General features: G+C 38.4%; 1 protein-coding gene and 1 long non-coding RNA gene across 4 annotated transcripts in view; one reads left to right on the top strand and one right to left on the bottom strand.

Moving 5' to 3' along the window:
- Positions 1–20,220, top strand: part of adam12b (ADAM metallopeptidase domain 12b) — an 88,636-nt gene that overhangs the window by 49,533 nt on the left and 18,883 nt on the right. For all 3 annotated transcript variants that reach the window (XM_044136770.1, XM_044136769.1, XM_044136767.1), the window contains exons 11-16: positions 161–309; positions 13,622–13,799; positions 16,470–16,559; positions 17,549–17,744; positions 17,832–17,940; positions 18,340–18,538. In XM_044136770.1, coding sequence (XP_043992705.1) covers positions 161–309; positions 13,622–13,799; positions 16,470–16,559; positions 17,549–17,744; positions 17,832–17,940; positions 18,340–18,538 — 921 coding nt within the window. The remainder of the gene's footprint in view (positions 1–160; positions 310–13,621; positions 13,800–16,469; positions 16,560–17,548; positions 17,745–17,831; positions 17,941–18,339; positions 18,539–20,220) is intronic.
- On the bottom strand, positions 242–17,559 carry LOC122842682. Its single transcript, XR_006372603.1, has 4 exons — positions 17,445–17,559; positions 15,998–16,057; positions 1,277–1,342; positions 242–349 (listed from the first exon to the last, which is right to left on the bottom strand). It is a non-coding gene; the product is annotated as an uncharacterized LOC122842682 (long non-coding RNA).

Genomic DNA, 20,220 nt, shown 5'->3' with positions numbered 1-20,220 from the left:
ATCAAATATAGTTTCCATGAGAAGCAGAAAACTGAAAGCAGAGAGTAGAATTGTATATTTCTTAAAATGGTTGTTGTTTGCATGATATTTTCACTCTTTATTTCCTCGTGTCTTTCATCTTGGCTAAATTAAGACACATCGGGTTGCTTTCTTCTACCAGGATCACTCGGAGAACCCGCTGGGTGCAGCCGTGACTTTGGCACATGAGCTGGGACACAACTTCGGCATGAACCACGACACCCCGGAGCGTGGCTGCGGTTGTAGGATGACTGTTGACCGTGGAGGCTGCATCATGACCCCCTCCACAGGGTAAGGGCCCAGTCATGCTTTTCACCCATAACTTGTGTTCCTAAGAGGCGAAAAGACAAAAGTGGAAGGTGGTGTCAGTGAAATTGATGATACTTTAAAAGCCAAATTAACAAATCTGTTTGAACTCGTCTTCCAATCAATTTACAGAGATTAAACAGTCTTCAGATAATAAAGTAACTTCTAAAGCTAGTGGGCTATCAGATGAAAAAGGGGTTGAACACATTTCGTTTTTATTTTTCATAAAAACTATTACTTTCCTTTCTATTCCATTGTCCCTATGATCACACAGAGTTCCAATAAAATTGAATTTTTATGGTTGAAATGCAAGAAAATCAGAACATTTGCCTGTGAAAGTATTTGAATACGTTTACAAGACTCTGTATGAGTTAAAAACACCAGCTATTTAAAAATATGAGGAAAAAGCTTTTGTTTTGTGTGGTCGCTGTTTACACATGATGGCCACAACACAGAACAATAGGTTAAATTTGCAAGATCCCTAATGAAACTCGCTTTCATGACAAAATTGCTGGCTCTTGCTGTATCTGCTGTGCTACTAGTCTTTGGAAAATTAATTTTGTTTAAAAGCTGCTCACTACTATTTGACAGCTTAAAAAATATCTAAAATATTACATGAGGCCAAACAATGTCTTGCGAAGAGAAATGTCTACATAACTTCATACTGGTGTCCTATGCTGTATTGCAACAGATAAAAAAAAACAAACAAAAAAAACACTTCAATAGCTGCTGATTTTACGTCACATTTTTGAACAAATTCATATCGTTTCTGTGCTGATGTATGAAAGAATGCTTCAAAACACACAGAGCAAAAAAAAAAAACACATGGTTTGGAACTAGAATAAAGTAGCTGCTGTGGCATTCTCCGCCTGTTGTCTGGGTCTCTAAGATAACAGGGCTGCTGCGAGCGATGGACTGTGTGACTGCTTGTAAACGGCTAGCAGATACGAACCCGCAGCAGAGAAAGCAGATTTCACCCTTGGTCTGATGCCAGTAATGTTTGCCTTGTTGGTGGGTCCTGTAAGGCACAGATGCAGGCAATCAGAAGGATTTCCACAACACAGGGAACATGAAGCTAAAACTGAAAGGCACGGTTACTGGTATTATTTAAACCTCAGCCTACATGTGTCCCACACATTAATCATGTCGCTGGGGGATTAAATTGTTCTCACATTTCATGCGCAGCTGTGGATTTGTATAATTTGGGAACACATAGGGGAAAATATTTCCAGATTTTTCTTGCCCGTCTTGAAGCCTTCCATTAGTTCCGACTAAACTGCATTTTATTTTAACTCAAAGTGAAGCCTTAGACTTTGCCCATAACTCTGAACTACAGATGCAATCATAAGGGCCATGGTCTACTGTGAAAATAAACAATAGGAAACACCTGATAGGGTTGCTTAGACACGCCGTTTTGAAAGGAAATGTTTCATTAGAGCGGCGTAATTGAGGGGGTAGAAGACAATGACGAAAAGGATAAAGTGATTTTTACACCATGCAGATTTAGTGGTGTTTTTGCTCCCTTGAGGGATAGATTACCCAAAGTGAGAACACAGTAACTCATAAAAAAAAAAAGAAATCTAAATGTGAATACGTTTCTGCTTTTTGACACTCAGCTTACTGGTTTTACCCCACCCATTCACTTTATTGTTAACATTTGGTGTGGATTAATCAGGGCTGGACACAGACATCTGTACAGACTCTTAGTGGATGCTAGACAATTTACATTTTATTATTTTGCCTTTTTTTTTATGATTTCATTGCCAAAAACCATCTGCAGGTTTCAGAATGCTTACATATCCAACTACCTTTGTAATATTTTATACTAAGTCTGGACAATAAAACAATAACAATGCATCTTGCGATGGACCTGTAATCAATATCAATAATACATCTGTTAAAATATTCAGTACATAGAATATTCACTGATCGCCGATACAGAACTGCACACCATTCTGGGGGAAGTAGGCCGACATTATCTTGCTCAACCTCATGGCCAGCTAAGCAAGGTGGGTGGCATGAAGTAACTCACTCACTCTTTGATTACCTAGCAACAAACTGTTGAGTAAGGTTTCGCCTCATAACTGTTTAAAAATTAACAACAGAAGTGTGGAGAAAAAAAAAACTGACTAAAACTGGAAAGGTCACACCGACTGTGTGGCAGTATTTCAAATATTTAAAATAAAGAACTAATCAATAATTATCAGTATCACCTGATGTGAAATGTTTATGTTATACCCCCTTTGATAGATTGTGGTATATTTCAGTATTTCGAATTACTGGAGTAGTTTGTGCTTAGTTATTTTTGTTTGGTCAGAGGTCATATTTTGTCATATTTCATATGAGTCAAACAGAGAGTTACAGGAAGTTACAGGAAGAACCAGTGAAAAACAATGAGGATCAATGAGTTTATATATGTAGAGAGAGTGGAGCCGACAAATCAAGCAGAAGGATTAATCAGTGGCAAATAGAAACAGCAGAGGAAGAATGCGGGCAGACCGATGGATGACAGCTGTGAAGTAGAGTGGCACAGGGGAGGTGAAATGAAAATGAGAGCTGAACTGGGAATAGAGGAGTTATAAATCAGGGGGAAGGAATAACTCTAATCATAGAGAACAAAATTCAGAAGCACAAAGAACAGAGCTAATGAATGAACAAACTAAGACAGGATTTAACTAACGTGGCAAGATCTGAGAAAGTTGCTAAACAGCAAAACAAATTATCAACACGGAAGCCCAAATGAAACTAACATAGGATATTATCTCTGGAAATTAACACTTAAAAGGTCTGGTTTATACTGGCTTGTTAAAATATAAAAATTTTACTTAACTGCTTATTTAACTGCTCAGTACGAAACAATACCATCATGTCATTTGTGTATAAGATGGTGGCAAAATGTAACAGTTTATTAAAAATTAAGAACACCCTAGTACCTCTTGAAATTTACATAAAACCCTAAAATGTAATGTTAATGTTTAAGGTGTTAATTTACAATTTACAACTCTAAAAGTTGTTTTTGGAAAAATCAACAAAAATATTGAGGAAACCGCTGTTTTCTGAAAAGCATAAGTGAAATTGACAAATTTATATTTGTCGGCCCAAGGGAGGAAAAGGGCTGTCAAAAACATCTTGTTTTTGCAGCCATGGCAACAGTCCTTTTTGTTCCTTTTCTTTTCTTTTTCTTTTTTTTTAAATAGAGGGACATTTATTTGAACAAAAGCTTCAGAGAGACTTGGCGGAAAATGTTGAACACCAGCATCACTCATTTTGGTGCAGGTCCAATGCAAACAAAGCAACACACAAAGAGCAGAAAAATGACAGTCTTATCTTAATTGGAAACAATGAATTCTGCTAGTATTGAATTCTTTGTAACATAAAAGGTTAATAAAGGTTGAGCACATTTTTTTTCTGCTGTTTTTGCATCATTATCAAGAGCTTAGACATGATAACACCCGAAAGAGATGATTAGTGAACTTTTATTCTCATAGTCACTCCACAGCTTCTTAATAAAAGAGTCTAAATAAATCAATGTGCCATGATGCTCTGACATTTTGCAAGCAATTTTGTGTTGCTACACTGACACAGAACATCAATATTTCCCCATTTATCTAATACCATTCTAATTGTATGTTCAATATTTGTTCATTTCAGTCTGCAGGATATCAAGATTTTATTGAGTTTTGGTATTGCTCAGCTGCATACCAGGGAGGAAAACAAAATGAGAATTTTATTATTATGTTTATGCGCATATAAACCCACGCAATGTTATGCATTTCGGTGCAGTTATTATTATTGATCCTGTCTCTTGATTCAAACTAAAGCTACTTTTTGCAGCTCCAGTTGTCCATATTTTTTGTAGTGAACAACAGTTTGAGATTTTATTATTATTATTACTTCTTTCTTACTGTATGTAAGAAATCTCTCTAGATTTCTTACATACAGTAAGAAATCGACACCTAAGAGCGGTGTCGATAGCAGCTTATAAAATATTCATATTGACATAGCCGCAATGTCAAGACGCTTGTGTCTATCCAAATAAATACATCCAAAGTCCTTTACATGAGACATAGAAATTCCTGATTTATGGTCTTAAAAAGGGATAGATACAAGTCATATCAAGAGCAAAATATAGAAGGGAATCACGATTCCATATCAATTTACTCTGCTGTTAAACTCCACTTTAGATTTAAGTTACTTCAGCCTTTGCATTTTCTAGATGTTTGACATTTCATTTGTGTTTTAGTCATTTCTGGAAATAAAATACACATTCCAGTGCATATGTGTAACTCTGAAAGTAAAGTAGTAAAGTAGGACAGTAATGAAATGCTGCGCAAAACTAGGTCTGATCAGGTTTATTGTGGTAACCAGGCCAGTAATCAATATCCAATTATCCTGGTTCTATGAGATTATAGTGATCATTTAAACATGCACATAAACAGCTGGTGAAACAAAGGTAGCCGTTTGATAAGCGTTACCTGCCTAATTTTCATAATTTTCAGTAAATAGTTACTTTTTTAGGAGCAGACTTCCATCCATCTATACCGTCTGTAGCAGTTCAGTTCTCGCTGAGAACATAAAAGGCTAAAAGGGGGGAGGCAACTGATCCCTGTTTCCATTTGTCAATGTAAACCTTGGAAATATAATCACTGGTCAACACAGAGACAAAACAGGTCAAACCTCCACATGCACACACCCGAAGGCGATTTAGAGATGCTAGCATACATGTTTTTTGATTGTGAGAGGAAATTCACTGATGCACAGGGAGAACATGCAAACCCCACACAGAAATGTGCAAGATTGAATTTGAACACAGGACCTTGTTCCTCAAGGTAACAACAATTCTACCTTGCAATCCGCTCTCAGATTTAAGTATTGGGCCTTAATTGCTTTTTTTTTTTTGTCAGACTGAAAAGTTTTCAAATCATCTAGCAGACAAAAATAACAACTATGTAGCCTGCAGTTCTGTAGCGATTTAAGTCCAAGGACTCCAAAGTGCTTTATGCCACAATCAATCATACACATATTTGCATACTGATGGTGGAAAGCTACATTGTAGCCACAACTGCCTTGGGAGGAAGACTGACAAAGGTGAAGCTGCCATGCAGTTCACACCATGGGGCTCCTCTGACCGGCAGGTGAACAGCGACATAATTACAAAGTGACTGAAATGTAGGGAGAAGGAGTTTGAACCAGCAACCTACTGGTTACAAGGCAAATCCCTATCTCCTGATCTAGTATTGCCCATTAAAAATGCAGAAATAGAAAAAAAACTGACTTCCCGTACTAAGGGACAAACTGCCCAAAATATCCTGGTCTTGTGTGAAAAGATGTAATTCATTAAGGTATGTGGGTCTAGACTGGGTTAAGGTCTGGATTGTATTAGTTTTGCAAGTTGATGGAGTTTATAGTCTGTACCGGTACTTTTTCCCCCTGAACTATCTCAAAAATAAAATTTTGGGACTTGACTGGTTCAAGCTTGACTTAGCTGACTATCTCCAAAATTGAATTTCTAGAGCCATCAGCCCTCATTTTCAGTTTCCTGTCGACACAAAAAAAAACAAAAAAAAAAAACAATCATTTTCAATCCAATCTAGAACTCATTCCCTCCATCACAAATAGCATTTCTTTCGTTTTTTCCATTTCCTTTTAATGTATTTATTTCATATTGGCAGCCCCCTTTGACCCACCCCTCTTTTGTCCAGATGTCTTCAGAATGTTAAACACGTAGTTGTGAAGCGTTGTAGCTCATTCGGCTGCATGCGCGTGTGTGTGTTTTGGAGACGTAGAGCTTAGACTTGCTAATGGAGTAGAGGACAGACTGCATCTAAATGACGTGATTATCAGTGACACTGCCAGCTGCAATCAGGGCCTGAGCGCACTGAGAGAGTTCTGCAGAGAGGTGCTTTGTGCCTCGGTAGGCAGGCGGAGCGTGGAAGCTGTGGTTTCATTTGTCTTTTTATCTTCTCCTGTGGTAACGCGGGAGGAGAAACACAAAGAAAGGTGACAGTGGCACTGGGAGGAAAACAGTAGAACGCTTTCAGCTGTGGAGGAATAGTTTCTTGTTCATCTGGAGAACGGTGACAGGTGTGCGAGACACAAAGACTGGTCTTGGGAGATTTCATTGAACAACAGGTGTAAACTTTTGCATTGTTTGCGAGGAATGATATACAAACATATTTTGAAGTGGGAACTGGAGTTTAAAACTTGCCTCGCAGGAAAGCACAAAACCTTTCCTTGTCTCTTTCTGTATCCGAGTAGAATCGCGAAAAACAGCAGGGATCAAATGTATTGATAGTTTATCAATACATTTTTATAGCCACAAACTTCAACTTTTTTTACTTTGATTGTATATGAGAGATGATGCCTTTTATTAACATGGACAGGGAAGCTGTTCAGAGTTGATTACAAATATGAATATAAGTAGATACAAAGCAATTCCAATAGGAGGCCTGTTAGAGATTTGCGTTTAGACCATCATAAATACCTTTAACTTGCAGCCAAACCTCCATAGAATGGTTCAGATTGGAAAACTATTATGTGGCACAGAAATTCTACATTTAATTTTTCGAGGATTTATCCATTTTCAAAGAGGAAAAGGTAAAACGTTAAGTCTGTAGATGAGCAAAACCGGGAAGGATGTACACCTGAAGACTTGCACCTGGAATGACGCTGCAAACATAACAAATCAATACACACTTGTTTTTGTAAAAAATAAATAAATATTTTACCATTTTCCTTACACCTCACAATGTGCCCTGTGTTGTGTTGGCCTGTCATAAAAATTCCCAAAACGTCCAATAGCATTTCCAGCTGTAAGAGACAGGGTCCAAAACTACATCACTGTTTTCATTTCTGCTATCAAAAACTAAAGAGTTAGCAGAGTACTAGAGGTCTGCAGAAAATTTTACTTGTGTTCTGTTTTGATTTTGTTTCCCTGATGTTTAATCACTACAAGCTTCTGGCAGAGTTGCAGGCTGACATTTGCTAAAAGGTCAGACGTCTCAGCTGCTTAGCATGGACTAAAAGCATGTCAGTCTGCGGTGAGTCTTGGAGAACAATAGAGATAGTCTGATGTCAGTTTGAGGGACTGCAAAGAGCAGAGCTTTTTATAGCCCTTGTGTACTCGGTGCCTTGCCTCATTCACAATGCTGCTCCACTCTATCCAAACTGCTATTTTTCCCTATCTTCTCAATCCGCTTGTATTAAGCTTCTAAATGATACTGACAGGAAATCCATGACAAGATGCCTGGTCTCTCTGTCCCGGTACATTTTACGATTGGGCTCCAAGTCACTAAGAAGAGGAAGCCTCTTTTAGTTTATTTTCACTTAATTGGTTTGGTTTGGAACTTAACAGTTTATTTTATCATAATTTCACTGCCTAAAAACAGTCAATAAGTTGCAGCAGTTTCCAAGAAAAAAAAAAGTCTGCAGCTAAGATAGTTGATATGAAATGTTGCCAGATCAATCAGTCAGCAAGAATGCAGCATAATATTTTTGTGTGGGCTAGCCTTCCGAGATCTTGTTTTGTCTTGCTAACTTGATAAAAACTTGGTACTTTTAAGACAGAATGCCAATATAGCTTTGTGTTTTTATACCAGCATGTGCTGTTAGTTTGTCAAAGTTGACCATGTTTATTAATGTGACTGAGAGCAGGAATAAATTGATATGAATAAATAATACATTTGATTAAATCATTTAATTAAAGACTAAATGTTTCAGCGTTTTTTTTAAGTCTGTAGATGAGCAAAACTGGGAAATTTAAAAAAAATTTGCATTTTTTTTTAAATATACACAATGGCACAGATGTTAGCAGGTTTTAAACATTTGTGCATGCAGCTAATTCTGAAACTAGACACGAGGGAAGATCTTTTTCAGAAATACCTCATCATGCTGCACTGATGCAATTTGTCTATATTTAAATGACACATTACAGATGCATTAAATGAAAAACCAGCTAATTTTACTGTATAGTAATGGAAATCACTGCCATAGCAAATAACACCTCTTGAGAACCTCTTGAAAAACAAACCTGTTTTGAGTTATGCAGATTGCACAAACACAAAATTGGGATTTAAAGAGACGGGGGTAATTTGGCGCAATAGAAGAATAAGGCACAGTTGCACAGCTGGCATCTGGGAATGCCACAATGCACATCAAAGGCCTCTAATAAATTGTTACTGGAAATAAAAAAGGGTTTAATCAGACACCATTGTTTGTGTTTTGTTCTATAAAATTACATTTGTGAGATATTTGTATAGACGGCATATCATAAATTTATAATATGATCTTTTCAACTCGAGTCAATGTGTTTTATCTCTGAATGAACCAATTAAATAAATGCATAATTAATAACCACTTATAGTTTTACACAAATGTTATAAATGCCCTTTTTAACATCAGTCCTCACTATACAGTATGTTACAGCCATTTTAGAAACTGTATAATTTTTAATCCCTAAATGTCAGCTTTTGCAGTTAAATGTTTTCAATAGTACACAGAAATGGCCCATTTTTAGTAAATGGTTAAATCTTTATTATCATTTCCTTTTTTGCATATGTCCTGAAATCATGTAAACCTTGTGGATACGTTTAAAAGAATGTATTTAAAGGACGTTTTAAATACATGTATTTTAAATTCTTCATTAGATGATGTATAGATCATTTCCTTTCTTCTCTGTGAAATTGTGGCTCCACTAAGCTTTTCGTTAGTGAGGTGGCACCACAGCTTTTCCTGTCTGTGGAGCACAAATTTATGAGGCCATACATCACTGATAAGATAAACATCTTTATTGGTGGGTGTTGTTTCTAATAAAAGTGACTTATTTGCCTTTCAAACAGATACGACAGGCAGAATGGGTCTGACTAATTAGATTTTGTGTAACTGTTGAGCTTAGTCAAATTAGTTCCACCTCAGCAAATCATACCTGGAGAGGGAGCAGAGCTCTAGACCCAATATCATCCTGGGAATCCTACACCCTCTGCTCAGCTAATTTCCTGGACAGCCGGGCAACCATGTAGCAGCAGCTGTGATAACACACACTGATTATTGTGCTTCTCGTACTTTGAAATCTGCGCTTCTCTAGCGTTGTCTCTGGAAAAGATTTGTAAGAAAGTCATATGAGAATTCTTTTTTATTATTATTTGTTTTAAATCACTTTTTTTTTTTTTGCTTTGAACTCTTTGTTTTGATTCAAATGTGTTATCCTGCTGACCATTACAAACATTCAGCCAATGGAAGAAAAGCTCAAGACAAAACTTGAGGACGCTTCCTCACATGGGTTTGGAGAAGGCTTTTCAGCTGTGTGTCGGTTTATCTTCGTGAAAAGACAAATTCTAGCCAGCAACATGGGTAATAGAGATGGCATCTCTGCCTACAAAGGCAGGCTGAGGCCGCATCTGTGAGAGCAGCTGTTACCTGGAGGAATGTAGGCCTTAGATTAGATACGCAGCTCAATCACCAAACCTTTGCTAGAACAAAATCGCTTCCTTGCAGCAGATGTCCAATCAAGTTATATGTTGAGTTTCACCGTGGCTGAGGTATAGTCTGCTTTGAATCATTAAGCATACACAGTTACCGTTGGTAGTTACCATGTAGTCACCCTAAACATGCATGCCATATTAATTTGGGGTTGTCACACTTACATGTACATGCTCAGTTACTTATATCTATTCTTGCACCACCACAGCACCGAAGAGTACAAGCTTTAAGAGGATAACCTTAAGAAGCCCTGATGAAACATGCTTTTGCTTTACACTATGCTGAAAATAGGTGCATAGTCTTAAAAAAAGGGGGGAGTTACACCTCAAGACACATGCTGCCTGCTGCTTTTGCCCGAAGCAGTGTTGTTTTATACATATTGATTTTACGCCTATCAAATTCATGTCCACGTTAATGCTCCAAATGTTTTCTTTTCGATTCCACAATGTCCAAAAGAAAGCAGATTTGTTCAGCAGAAGCTACAATCATCCTCTTTTGGACCGTGAAAGCATGTTTGCTGGCAACGCATCATGTTTACCTTTCATGGACAATCCACCTTCCCCTCCTGACATGTACCTGATTTATTATTTTTTTTTTTCTTCTTATCAGCAGCAGGTTGTGTTATCGACAGTGGCCTCACTCTGCTCCCTGCGGTGGTTTAATCTGCATGGTCTGTTTCCGATGTTATGCATGGGTCTCTAAGCTGAGGACCATAACACACTCTTTGTGTGAGTGTCTGTTAGGGTGGTTTAACAGTGGATTATGTGACTGGACACGTTTGGACAGGGACAGGTTGGATTGGCTTCTGGTCAGTGGGAAGATGAAAGCGGTCGACATTTAAAGATGGACAATCTGTGTGAAGTTGGGGCTCTGCTTTAACCCAAGAGTGGCTGTCAGAAGAAGATATTTTTGTGTCGTGTGTGCTCTTTGAAAATCTGTTTTCCTTTGGAAAAAGGATTTCTTTCCCACCATTATCTCTAGCAGCCTCAGGAGAAGCCTGACTATAGTCCACTAACAACAGTGAAATATCCATGCAGTTGCTGCAACCAAATCCCCCTTAGGCAAAGGGCAAAAACATCAAACATCTCCCTCACCCCATCTCTGTCCACCATCAAGCTCAACAAACATATTTTGTATGGTGCAGAAAATTCACAAATCTCTCCTGCCAAGCCTTGGGCTTTGCAGTCACGACACCCGAATACGCTTGAAGACCTTAGTGCAACGCCTCAAAAGTACATGTGTGACATTTTTCTGTCTGAATTTTAACTTTACAAGCATCCTAATGTCACATCTCCTTCATGCCAGTCCCCTCCGCTTGCCATCTTTCTCTGCCTCCTCACATTCTCTACATTATGCACATGTTGAATGAAAATAAGGGAGTCCCAATTAAGATTTTTCCTTCCTGATAGTAATCTTAGTTATTTTAAGATTACAATATAGACTCCCAGTCTGCTGCCACCTTAACGCTAATGAAAATTATTCAATTTATATTCTTATATATTTTCCCACCCAGCACCATTTTAATATGCTGCTCCAACACAGAGATAACGAGGTTAGAAATGCTATATTTACATTATTATGTTATCCAAAGTGAACACGGCGTTACCACTTGTCTCTTTAGTTTTTATCTGCCTTGACAGCCAGTGTGTTGCCAAGATAGAATTATAATTGACCACCTATTGCCTCATTATCTGAGTATAACAATAATCTGTGGGAATTATTAGCAAAACAATTCATTTGAGGGAGTTAAGAATCAACTTATTAATATGCTAATTATTTTTAGGATGAGACCTCTGTTTGGTCTCATTGAAATTCAAAGTGATTAAAGCCTATGACATAACCTGAAGACTCTTTTGCCCAATGATCTAGATTCTAGATCATTTAAAAAAACCCAAATGCAGAGAATAAAAACAATAGTGCCTTGAACTGTCTCAGTGGTCTCATGTGGAAAAGCTGTCTTTACCTTTATCTGTCTCTTTGCAGTTAGCTAGAGTGTGAAAAGTCCAGGTATTTGAAGTCAGGACCTCAAATACCTGATCTGATCTAAGATGCATCAGATGAACTTGTCCGAGTGAATCAATTTGTCAGGCCAGCAACACTGCTTGGTGGTCTTAAATAATGCTCACAAGAAGGATCAGCTCTTGGTCTATGGTCTCCAGTCTAAGGTGGCATGTAGTTGTTGGCTTTTACTGTCTAATACTAAATTATTCACAAAAACTGGTGTAAATACTGCATGTTTTATAAGTTCTAAGTTAAAGACCAATTAGTCCAACTACATAAAAAGGAAGAAATAATTTCAAAAGATTCAGGATTACTGATCAGTCACTTGTTGGTAGGTGTGGCTCTTGGGATAATTAAGTTGCTAGTAATAAAGGACAAAAAGGCCACATGTTGGAGTGATCATCAAAATTACATCCATAGACAGATGATGCTGAAATGGTGTGTCCAACCAAAGGAGGCTGACATACTTAACTAAATTAGACCAGTTCTGTTTGTAGGAATTGACCAAAGTTCCATCAAACTATTGTGAAAGTTTCTGTGAGGACAACCAAAACAGAAAGCAATGAAAACATCCAGTCTGATTTAATATCAGTGAGAAAAAGAAGATAATCCATCTTTTATGAACTGTAACTGGTCACAGTTGAAAATGAAGTGATTCAATGACGTAGGCTGCCAGGATCTATACAGAAGAAAACTGACCTTGATGACTCTGATGCAGCCGGGCATAAAGACACTGCAGTCACTCTTTAATGGTGAAACGGTAAATAGCTTACGCTCCATCAAGTCCATAGGATTCCAGAATGATTCACACTAAATTCAGCCTTTCAGTCATTCGCCCATTCAGACACGTTCACACACATTTGAAGGGAAACTTTAGGTTTTCTGTGGTCCTCTGCATTAATATGTTTCAGCGTCATCAGAGACCTTGAACTGTCTCAGTGGTCTCATGTGGAAAAGCTGTCTTTATCTTTACCTGTCTCTTTGCAGTTAGCTAGAGTGTGAAAAGTCCAGGTCAGGACCTCAAATACCTGTTGCTATCCACACTCTCCTCTGGGGTCTGACTGACTGGAGGCGACCATTTTCTCACTTCTTGTATTGTTTCTAGGCAACTCCTCTCAGACCTTTATTTGTATTTTTTGAGTGATATGTGATTCGAGTAAAAGAGTGGAGTCGAGAAGAATATCAAAATTGTATCACTTTATTTCTTCAATTTGTTCCCCCAACAAATAAAATAGTTTTTACCAATTTTTGTTTTCATTACCATTTCAAAAGGTTCTACCCACTAGTCGTAATGCTTTCTTTTCTGCAAGTGTAGACTTTATTTTACGCCCACTTTAAATAAAATATCAGTCAGCCTTGAAGAAAAGTGATATGGGAAAGACTTAAATTGGAAATTCCATTGCTTTCATGGTTGTAATTTTCTAAAGGATTCACATGTACATGGACTCATTCAGAAATCACCTTCATCCCCAACGACCCTGTTCAGAGAGCTGCTTAAATTGTTCTTGTCCAGCCAGATTACGACTCTTGTAAATGCAGCCGCTGGCGAAAATGAGCCATTTATGTTTTGTGTAGGACAGAAAATCTATTGAAGCACGCCTCATGCAAAGCCATTAGAACATTAAACTTGTGTGAAAAAGCCTCTTCAATGAGCAAATCTGTCTGTCATTGTTGTAAAAGTTATCTCTATTCCTTCTCTGTTCGCCTTTTTGAATCATTTTTCTATTGTCTATTGTCAAATCTAACATCAAGCAAGATTAGCTTTATTAAGACCATATCTCTTTAGTTGTCTCACTCTTTTCCTCCTTTTATTTCTTAGATATCCGTTCCCGACGGTGTTCAGCACCTGCAGTAAAAAGGACCTCGCAGCCAGTCTGGAGAAAGGTGTGGGCATGTGTTTGTACAACATGCCAGAGGTCAAGGTGCTTTATGGCGGACAGAAGTGCGGCAATGGCTACGTGGAGGAGGGAGAGGAGTGTGACTGCGGGGAGCCTGAGGTAAAGTTGACAGAAAAAGGCTTCATCTTAACCCTCCTCAGTAGAAGGCATCAAACTCTTTGTCCGTGGTCTTGCAGAGAAGCTCTAAGTGCAACTCAGTGTGATAACATTAAGCATGTTCTGTGGCTGAGAAAGAAATTAATTTGAATTTGAAGTATTCAGTTCTGATTTTGTGTGGTAACCTAATCTTTGAGTAGAGGATTGTGGAAAGAGGAAAAAATTAAAAATTCCAGATAAAATCTTCATTGTGTGCAAATGACATGTTTGTATTTGTGTCTCCTTGCTCAGTATTTCTGGATTTTCAACTGCAAGTCATTTGGGGTGTGTTCCTGCAACCTTTCCAGAGACCAATATTATTGCAATATTTTTCTGCAAGCCAGCTTAAGCTAAGTCGGATTGGTTGGAGAGTGTCTGTGAACGACAATTTGAAGTCTTGCCACAAATTTGCATTTGGATTTAGGTCTGCACTTTGACTGGGGCATTCTAACACGTGAATGTGCTTCGATCTAAACCATTCCATTGGAGCTCTTGCAGTATTTCTAGGGTTATTGTCCTGCTTGAATGTAGACTTCTGCTGTGATCGCAAGCATTTTTTCAGCCTCTAGCAGGTTTTCTTTTAGGATTGTCCTGCATTAAGGCCCATCAATCTTCCAATCATCTCTGACCAGCTCCTCTGTCCCAGCTGAAGAAAAGCTTTCCTTCTGTCCCATAGCACGATGCAAATATTATTGTTATTCTTACTTTTAAAAAAAAACATACTTTTCCTTCCTCTTCACAATTATGATCCACTTTGTTGGTCTATCACATAAAGTCCCATTGAAATTCAAAAATGTCTGTGGTTGTCATGTGACAAATGTGAAAAGTTCAATGGTTATGAATGTGTTTGTATGAATGCATTGCAAATCTGTCACTTGTAGTTACCTACTGTTGTCCTTTTCCATAGTTTTGCCTCAACATAAGTCTGGAGGGGGGAAAAAAACAGTGCTTCTGGTTCTGCAAAGAATCAACTTGAAGCATTGAAAATCCACTCTACCAAAGTTAACAACCTCAAACTCAAAACTCCCACCATCTCTGGACAATGTTTTTGTAATTTTAAACCACTAAATCATAATGAAGCCAAGAATATTCTACCAGAGAAAGAGGGAAAAACCCCACTGAGGTAGTGTTTCATTTTGTTTACATCTTGTTTTTCTTTGACCAGGTGCCCATGGTGAATTCATACGTTTGGAGGCTCATTAATCAAACTGCTGCCCGACTGTGTGACAAAGCAAGCAAACAAGTGGAATGCAGTCGTAGCTTAAACTAGCTTTCTTTGGCTTTGCCTTCCAATCTCTGCAGCACACATCCATGCCTGCTGTCTTCCCGCTTGTGCACACTGTGGGACACCTGACTGGAGAATCACATGGAATCAAAATTACTCCTGTCCAGCCACTAGCGTAGGATTTATCATATACCCTAAAGAAAAAAAAGAAAAAAAAGAAAAAGAAAAACCCGCGATCAATGCAACGTTTAAATTCTAATATAACCGAATCACACTCAGTGGAAATATTCTTATTTGTTACTGATTATTCTGTTATTCTGAAAATAATCATTGTCCTTTATATTTAATTTGTATGTGTTTACATATAAATTAGAATGAGTAGATGAACAGACTCAGAGACGAGTTTGCTCTTTGCACGCTGCAGATCTGATACCAATTAACATTTAGCAGTTGTAGCTGCAGCCTTTCAGAAAATATAAAGAGTTGATTAAATATGAATCTGATCGATTTAAATAGCAGTTAGAAGCCAATGAATTTTAATACTTATCTTCCCCGCATCACGTACTCTTGAGAGACCAGTATTGGTCTGTTACGCTGAAAGAGCACGAAGCTGAAATATAAAACTTGAAAGCTAACATGTAGATTTTCTGACGTTAACAAGATGCGATCGGTTCCTCTGGAGAGACGTGTCACTCTGTTGATTCTTTTAAACTACAAAGCTGTGCGGTCTTTTTGCTGGAGTCAAGGGCTGTTTGTTTATTTCCTCTCAAATGAAATTAGATTTTGCAACTTGGCTAAACTGAGCAGGATCCATGATTGTTTATGTACGCAGAGTAAGGAAACTCCATTGTTTAGAAATCAGTAGGTGGTATTTTACTGGAGTCATTCTGTTTGACCACCAGCAAACCAGCATGTAGCTTAGACTTTCCGACCATACCTCAAAATGACCTCCCCGATGTCCCCACGTGGCTTGTTTGATCTGGCAACCCACGGAGGCCTGGAGATAAACAAGAAATCGAAAAAGGGAGACAAAGAGTAAACAGTCAGACTCATTAAACAGCATTGACAAATTAGAGTCAACAATTCATATGCCTCCATACGGAGGTTGCAGAGAACTTCTGCTTCTCCTCACCTCTTTTTTCTTTCCTGTTATCTGTGCTGACTCTTCACAGAGGTCGTAAATACTTTTTTTTTCTAAACCTTCTTTTCATCACTAGATAAGCTGAAAGTATTTGAGAACTGCCAAATCTAAAACACATGAGCTCCAGCTCTAAGATCTGAAGGTCAGAGTGGGAATCTGTGGACAGGAAGTGCTTTCCGATGACCCGGAGCGCTCCATCTGACAGGGACTGGCTAAGCTCACGACCACATGCTGTCAGCTGGTTTCTTTTCTTTTCTCTGCACTCCAGGAATGCATGAACCCCTGCTGCAACGCCACCACATGCACCCTCAAAGGAGATGCTGTGTGCGCCCACGGGCAGTGCTGTGAAGACTGCAAGGTAACGCGTTTGAGGTCTCCCTCCACATTGGACCTTGTTTAACTTTTATTTTGACTAAAAAAAAATCCTTTGGACGGAAGGAAATTCTGAAAATATGCTTTTTGAAGGTGTCTGTAATTGACTTAATGTTCTCTAAAATGTTTTTCACACACTCACAGTACTATAAATAAATTCAGTCATGCTATACACACATTCACATATAAAATATGACGCCTCATTAAATATTCAGTTCCTCGTAAAGAAATGTTTACATATTATTGTTATTTAGAGTATTTTTACATATGAATTTATTAGTTTAAACTACATTTAATCTCTGAGATGGAGGAACTTCATCCTTCACTACAATGTGAAGGATGAAGTCATAATTCATCCCACAGCCGTAATATTACTTAACAAACCACATCATGATTGTTTTCAGTCTCTGAACTGCATTCAACCTTTCATATTCAAATTAATCAGGTCAGTCATGAGAGACACTTTTTTGCATGAGCAAAGGTTTATTCAGAAATCTGAGAAGTAAAACCTTTATGATGGGAAATTGATGATTTGTGAAAGCAAAGATATAGACGCCTACATCAGCCACACAAAAGCGCTACAGCCCACTATTGGATGGTTTTTACAAAACAGATGAAAAAGGCTTCATTGTAAAGTCAGCTCTAGCTACTATGAGCTGATTTAGCTCATAGTAGAACTAAAAAAATAGATTGAAATATTTTGGGGTTTTTTTCATACCAATACTCATTTTAATCATTTACAAACAAAAAATAGTAAAGGCTCTGTCAAAATAGTTTTTCAACAAACTGCACACTCTTCCTTTGTAACATTTTAGTCCAACGTGAAACAGATATTTGACGTCTCAAGATATCAAAAACTTAAAACACTCACTGACATGCTTTCACCAGCAGTGCTCTCAGCAGCCATGAAGAGATAGACGAGGTCAGCAGGGTTTCGGTACGTGGAGTGGTTTACTGAACTGTACATGTCTGCAGCTCAAACTGGCCGGCACCATGTGCCGCGAGTCCAGCAACTCGTGCGACCTGCCCGAGTTCTGCACCGGATCCAGCCCGCACTGCCCGGCCAACGTTTACCTGCACGACGGACACGCTTGCCACAACGTGGACGGCTACTGCTACAACGGCATCTGCCAGACTCACGAGCAGCAGTGCATCACGCTGTGGGGACCAGGTGGAGCAAATGCTGCTAAAAGAAGCCTGCCTGTATCCAAACCAAGTAATTCCTCATCAAAATATGGTGACTGTTTTTGTTTTGCAGGAGCTAAACCTGCTCCCGGGATTTGCTTCGAGAGAGTCAACTCTGCAGGGGATCCTTACGGGAACTGTGGGAAGGACTCCAGAGGCTCCTTTGCCAAATGTGACGCAAGGTAGGATTCTGTTGTCACACTCAGGAAGTGAAGGTAGAGAGAAATTGCTATGCAAAGCACAACGAAACCCGCTTTAAGTTGCATCATTTGCCATTATCCACTTGCTGCGAAGGACATGTGGTGTTCAAACATGGTGGAAAATTGCAATCTGTGATAGATAGTACCAAAGGACTCTATAAGAAATTATTTATGAATAATTTAATGCTGGATTGTCATCTAATTGTTATAAGACTATTCTCCCTTCGGGGTAATTCTGTAATCAAGCTCCTTGTTAATTGATGTAACGACGCTCAGTCGTCCTCCGCAGCGAACTTTCATCCGTCTTCGCAGTTACTTCAGTTTGTCTGTGACCTGACAGACAAACAGTCCCTTACTCCATATGTCTATGAATTCCTGCAGGGATGCAAAGTGTGGTAAAATTCAGTGCCAAGGCGGAGCAAACCGGCCAGTGATCGGCACAAACGCTGTCTCCATAGAAACCAATATCCCGCTACAGGAAGGAGGACGTATTCTGTGTCGGGGCACACACGTGTACCTGGGGGATGACATGCCAGACCCCGGGCTTGTTCTAGCAGGGACAAAGTGTGGAGAAAACATGGTGAGCAACACGTATATGAAAAAAAAAAAAAGAAGTTAGATTTGCACACCTCTGTTACACTACTGAGTGCCTGCCGTATGATTTAGTGGCGTAGAAAAAATTTTCTGATGTTATCCCGCTGTGCATTTAGCAATGAGGCATTACACATTTTCATCACCAGACTCTAACCAGGGCTTGGACCTATCTTAATGTTCTCCGCATGAGTTTTCCAGTTCTCACTGATAAAAAAAAAAAAAAAGGGTATGTCACTTTCCTGATTATATTGTTTGATATGCTGTTGTGACTTCATATCAAACAGTAAACCTTTTTAAGCATGACCTTCAATGAATAAACAGCCTTTTTAGTGATTAGAGTAAAATCTTAATTAATTAACTTGTGATCGTTTATCTCTTTTGACTTCTGTCTCATTTATTCAAATAAGAAGCCTCATTAATTGCCGCAAAGTGTTTTATTTCTGTCTAAACAAGAAAAAGTCTGATCAGTGGATCTCTTATTTTGTTCACAGAACTCCATTATCTCCAGTGGAGTGTTTGTAGAGTTGAATCGCTGTCATAAAAGGGGAATATGTGAACTTCTACAGTATTAATTCAGGCACTGAGGAGGTTTGAGAACAGAGAAGAGCATCTAATAAGGTTAACTCCTGAGTGGATTCTGTGATTTATTTGTTCACTTTGTGCTTCCACTGTAGAGCTGATTCCACAGCTCTACAGTGGAATCAGTTATTTTATTAGCTATGCCTCCCAACCTCTTCTCCAGAGCCAAGGGCCCTGGAACAAAACTATTTACCTCTTCATTAGCTCTACAAAATAACTTACTTGTTCTCTCCCTTTGAGTGCAAATGACATGCAGATTAACCCACACCACCACAGCTTGGAGTCTATCTTCTAAAAAAAAAAAAAAATGGTTTTGTAATCTTGAATGAACATTTAAGAGCCGGAGTATGAAAATGATTTGACAAGGTTATTCAAATGTTGAGTTGATGCAGTAATATTCCACCTGGAACTTTGCACACGCTGTCACGTTCAGGTACTAAAGTGTCAGAAACTGAACAGTAATTCTAAAATTCCTTAGTGATTATAAAAATGTAATTATAATCACTGAAGGATCAAGTGACATAGTTTCATGGTCAGTTCATTCAAACCAGCACTCTCGTAGTTGGTGTTTAGCTGCTTTTGTTCTCTTTATGCAGTAAATGGCCATCAAGCAGACCAGCTCGTCTCCTGGTTACTGACTCCCAAGTCATGAATTTGCACGACCCTTTATTTAGAAATGTTAATGGTCTGGAGGCGTGTGTTTGACGTCCTTGTACTTTTAGAAAGGTTTTTGTGCTTTTTTCAAATCAATCAGAGCATTAGGCTGGCAGTACACATCCTGCTGTGCTGTGGTAATTTGGGGGAAATAGGAGCTGAGCATTGCTCACCTCAATGCAGGTCTTATTTTCACTATTCATTGGGATGTTTCTTTGTTCTTAAAAAAAATTGCAACATTTTGCAACTTTTTTTTTTTTTTGTGGCTTATTACTCCGTATAATCACTTCAGGTTATCTCTAAAATAACCTTTAGTGAAAATTCTTTTATGGACTGACTCTTTTGTCAGTCCATAAAATTGTAACATTAATTGAAATTTCTTATTTATTTAGTCCATGGAAAGCCTCTGTACCCCTTAAACATTATTTACAACAT

Source organism: Gambusia affinis, linkage group LG13, assembly GCF_019740435.1.
Source record: "Gambusia affinis linkage group LG13, SWU_Gaff_1.0, whole genome shotgun sequence".
NCBI lineage: Eukaryota > Metazoa > Chordata > Actinopteri > Cyprinodontiformes > Poeciliidae > Gambusia > Gambusia affinis.
Note: the sequence above shows the minus strand (reverse complement) of the source record. Positions and strands in the feature narration are given on the sequence as shown.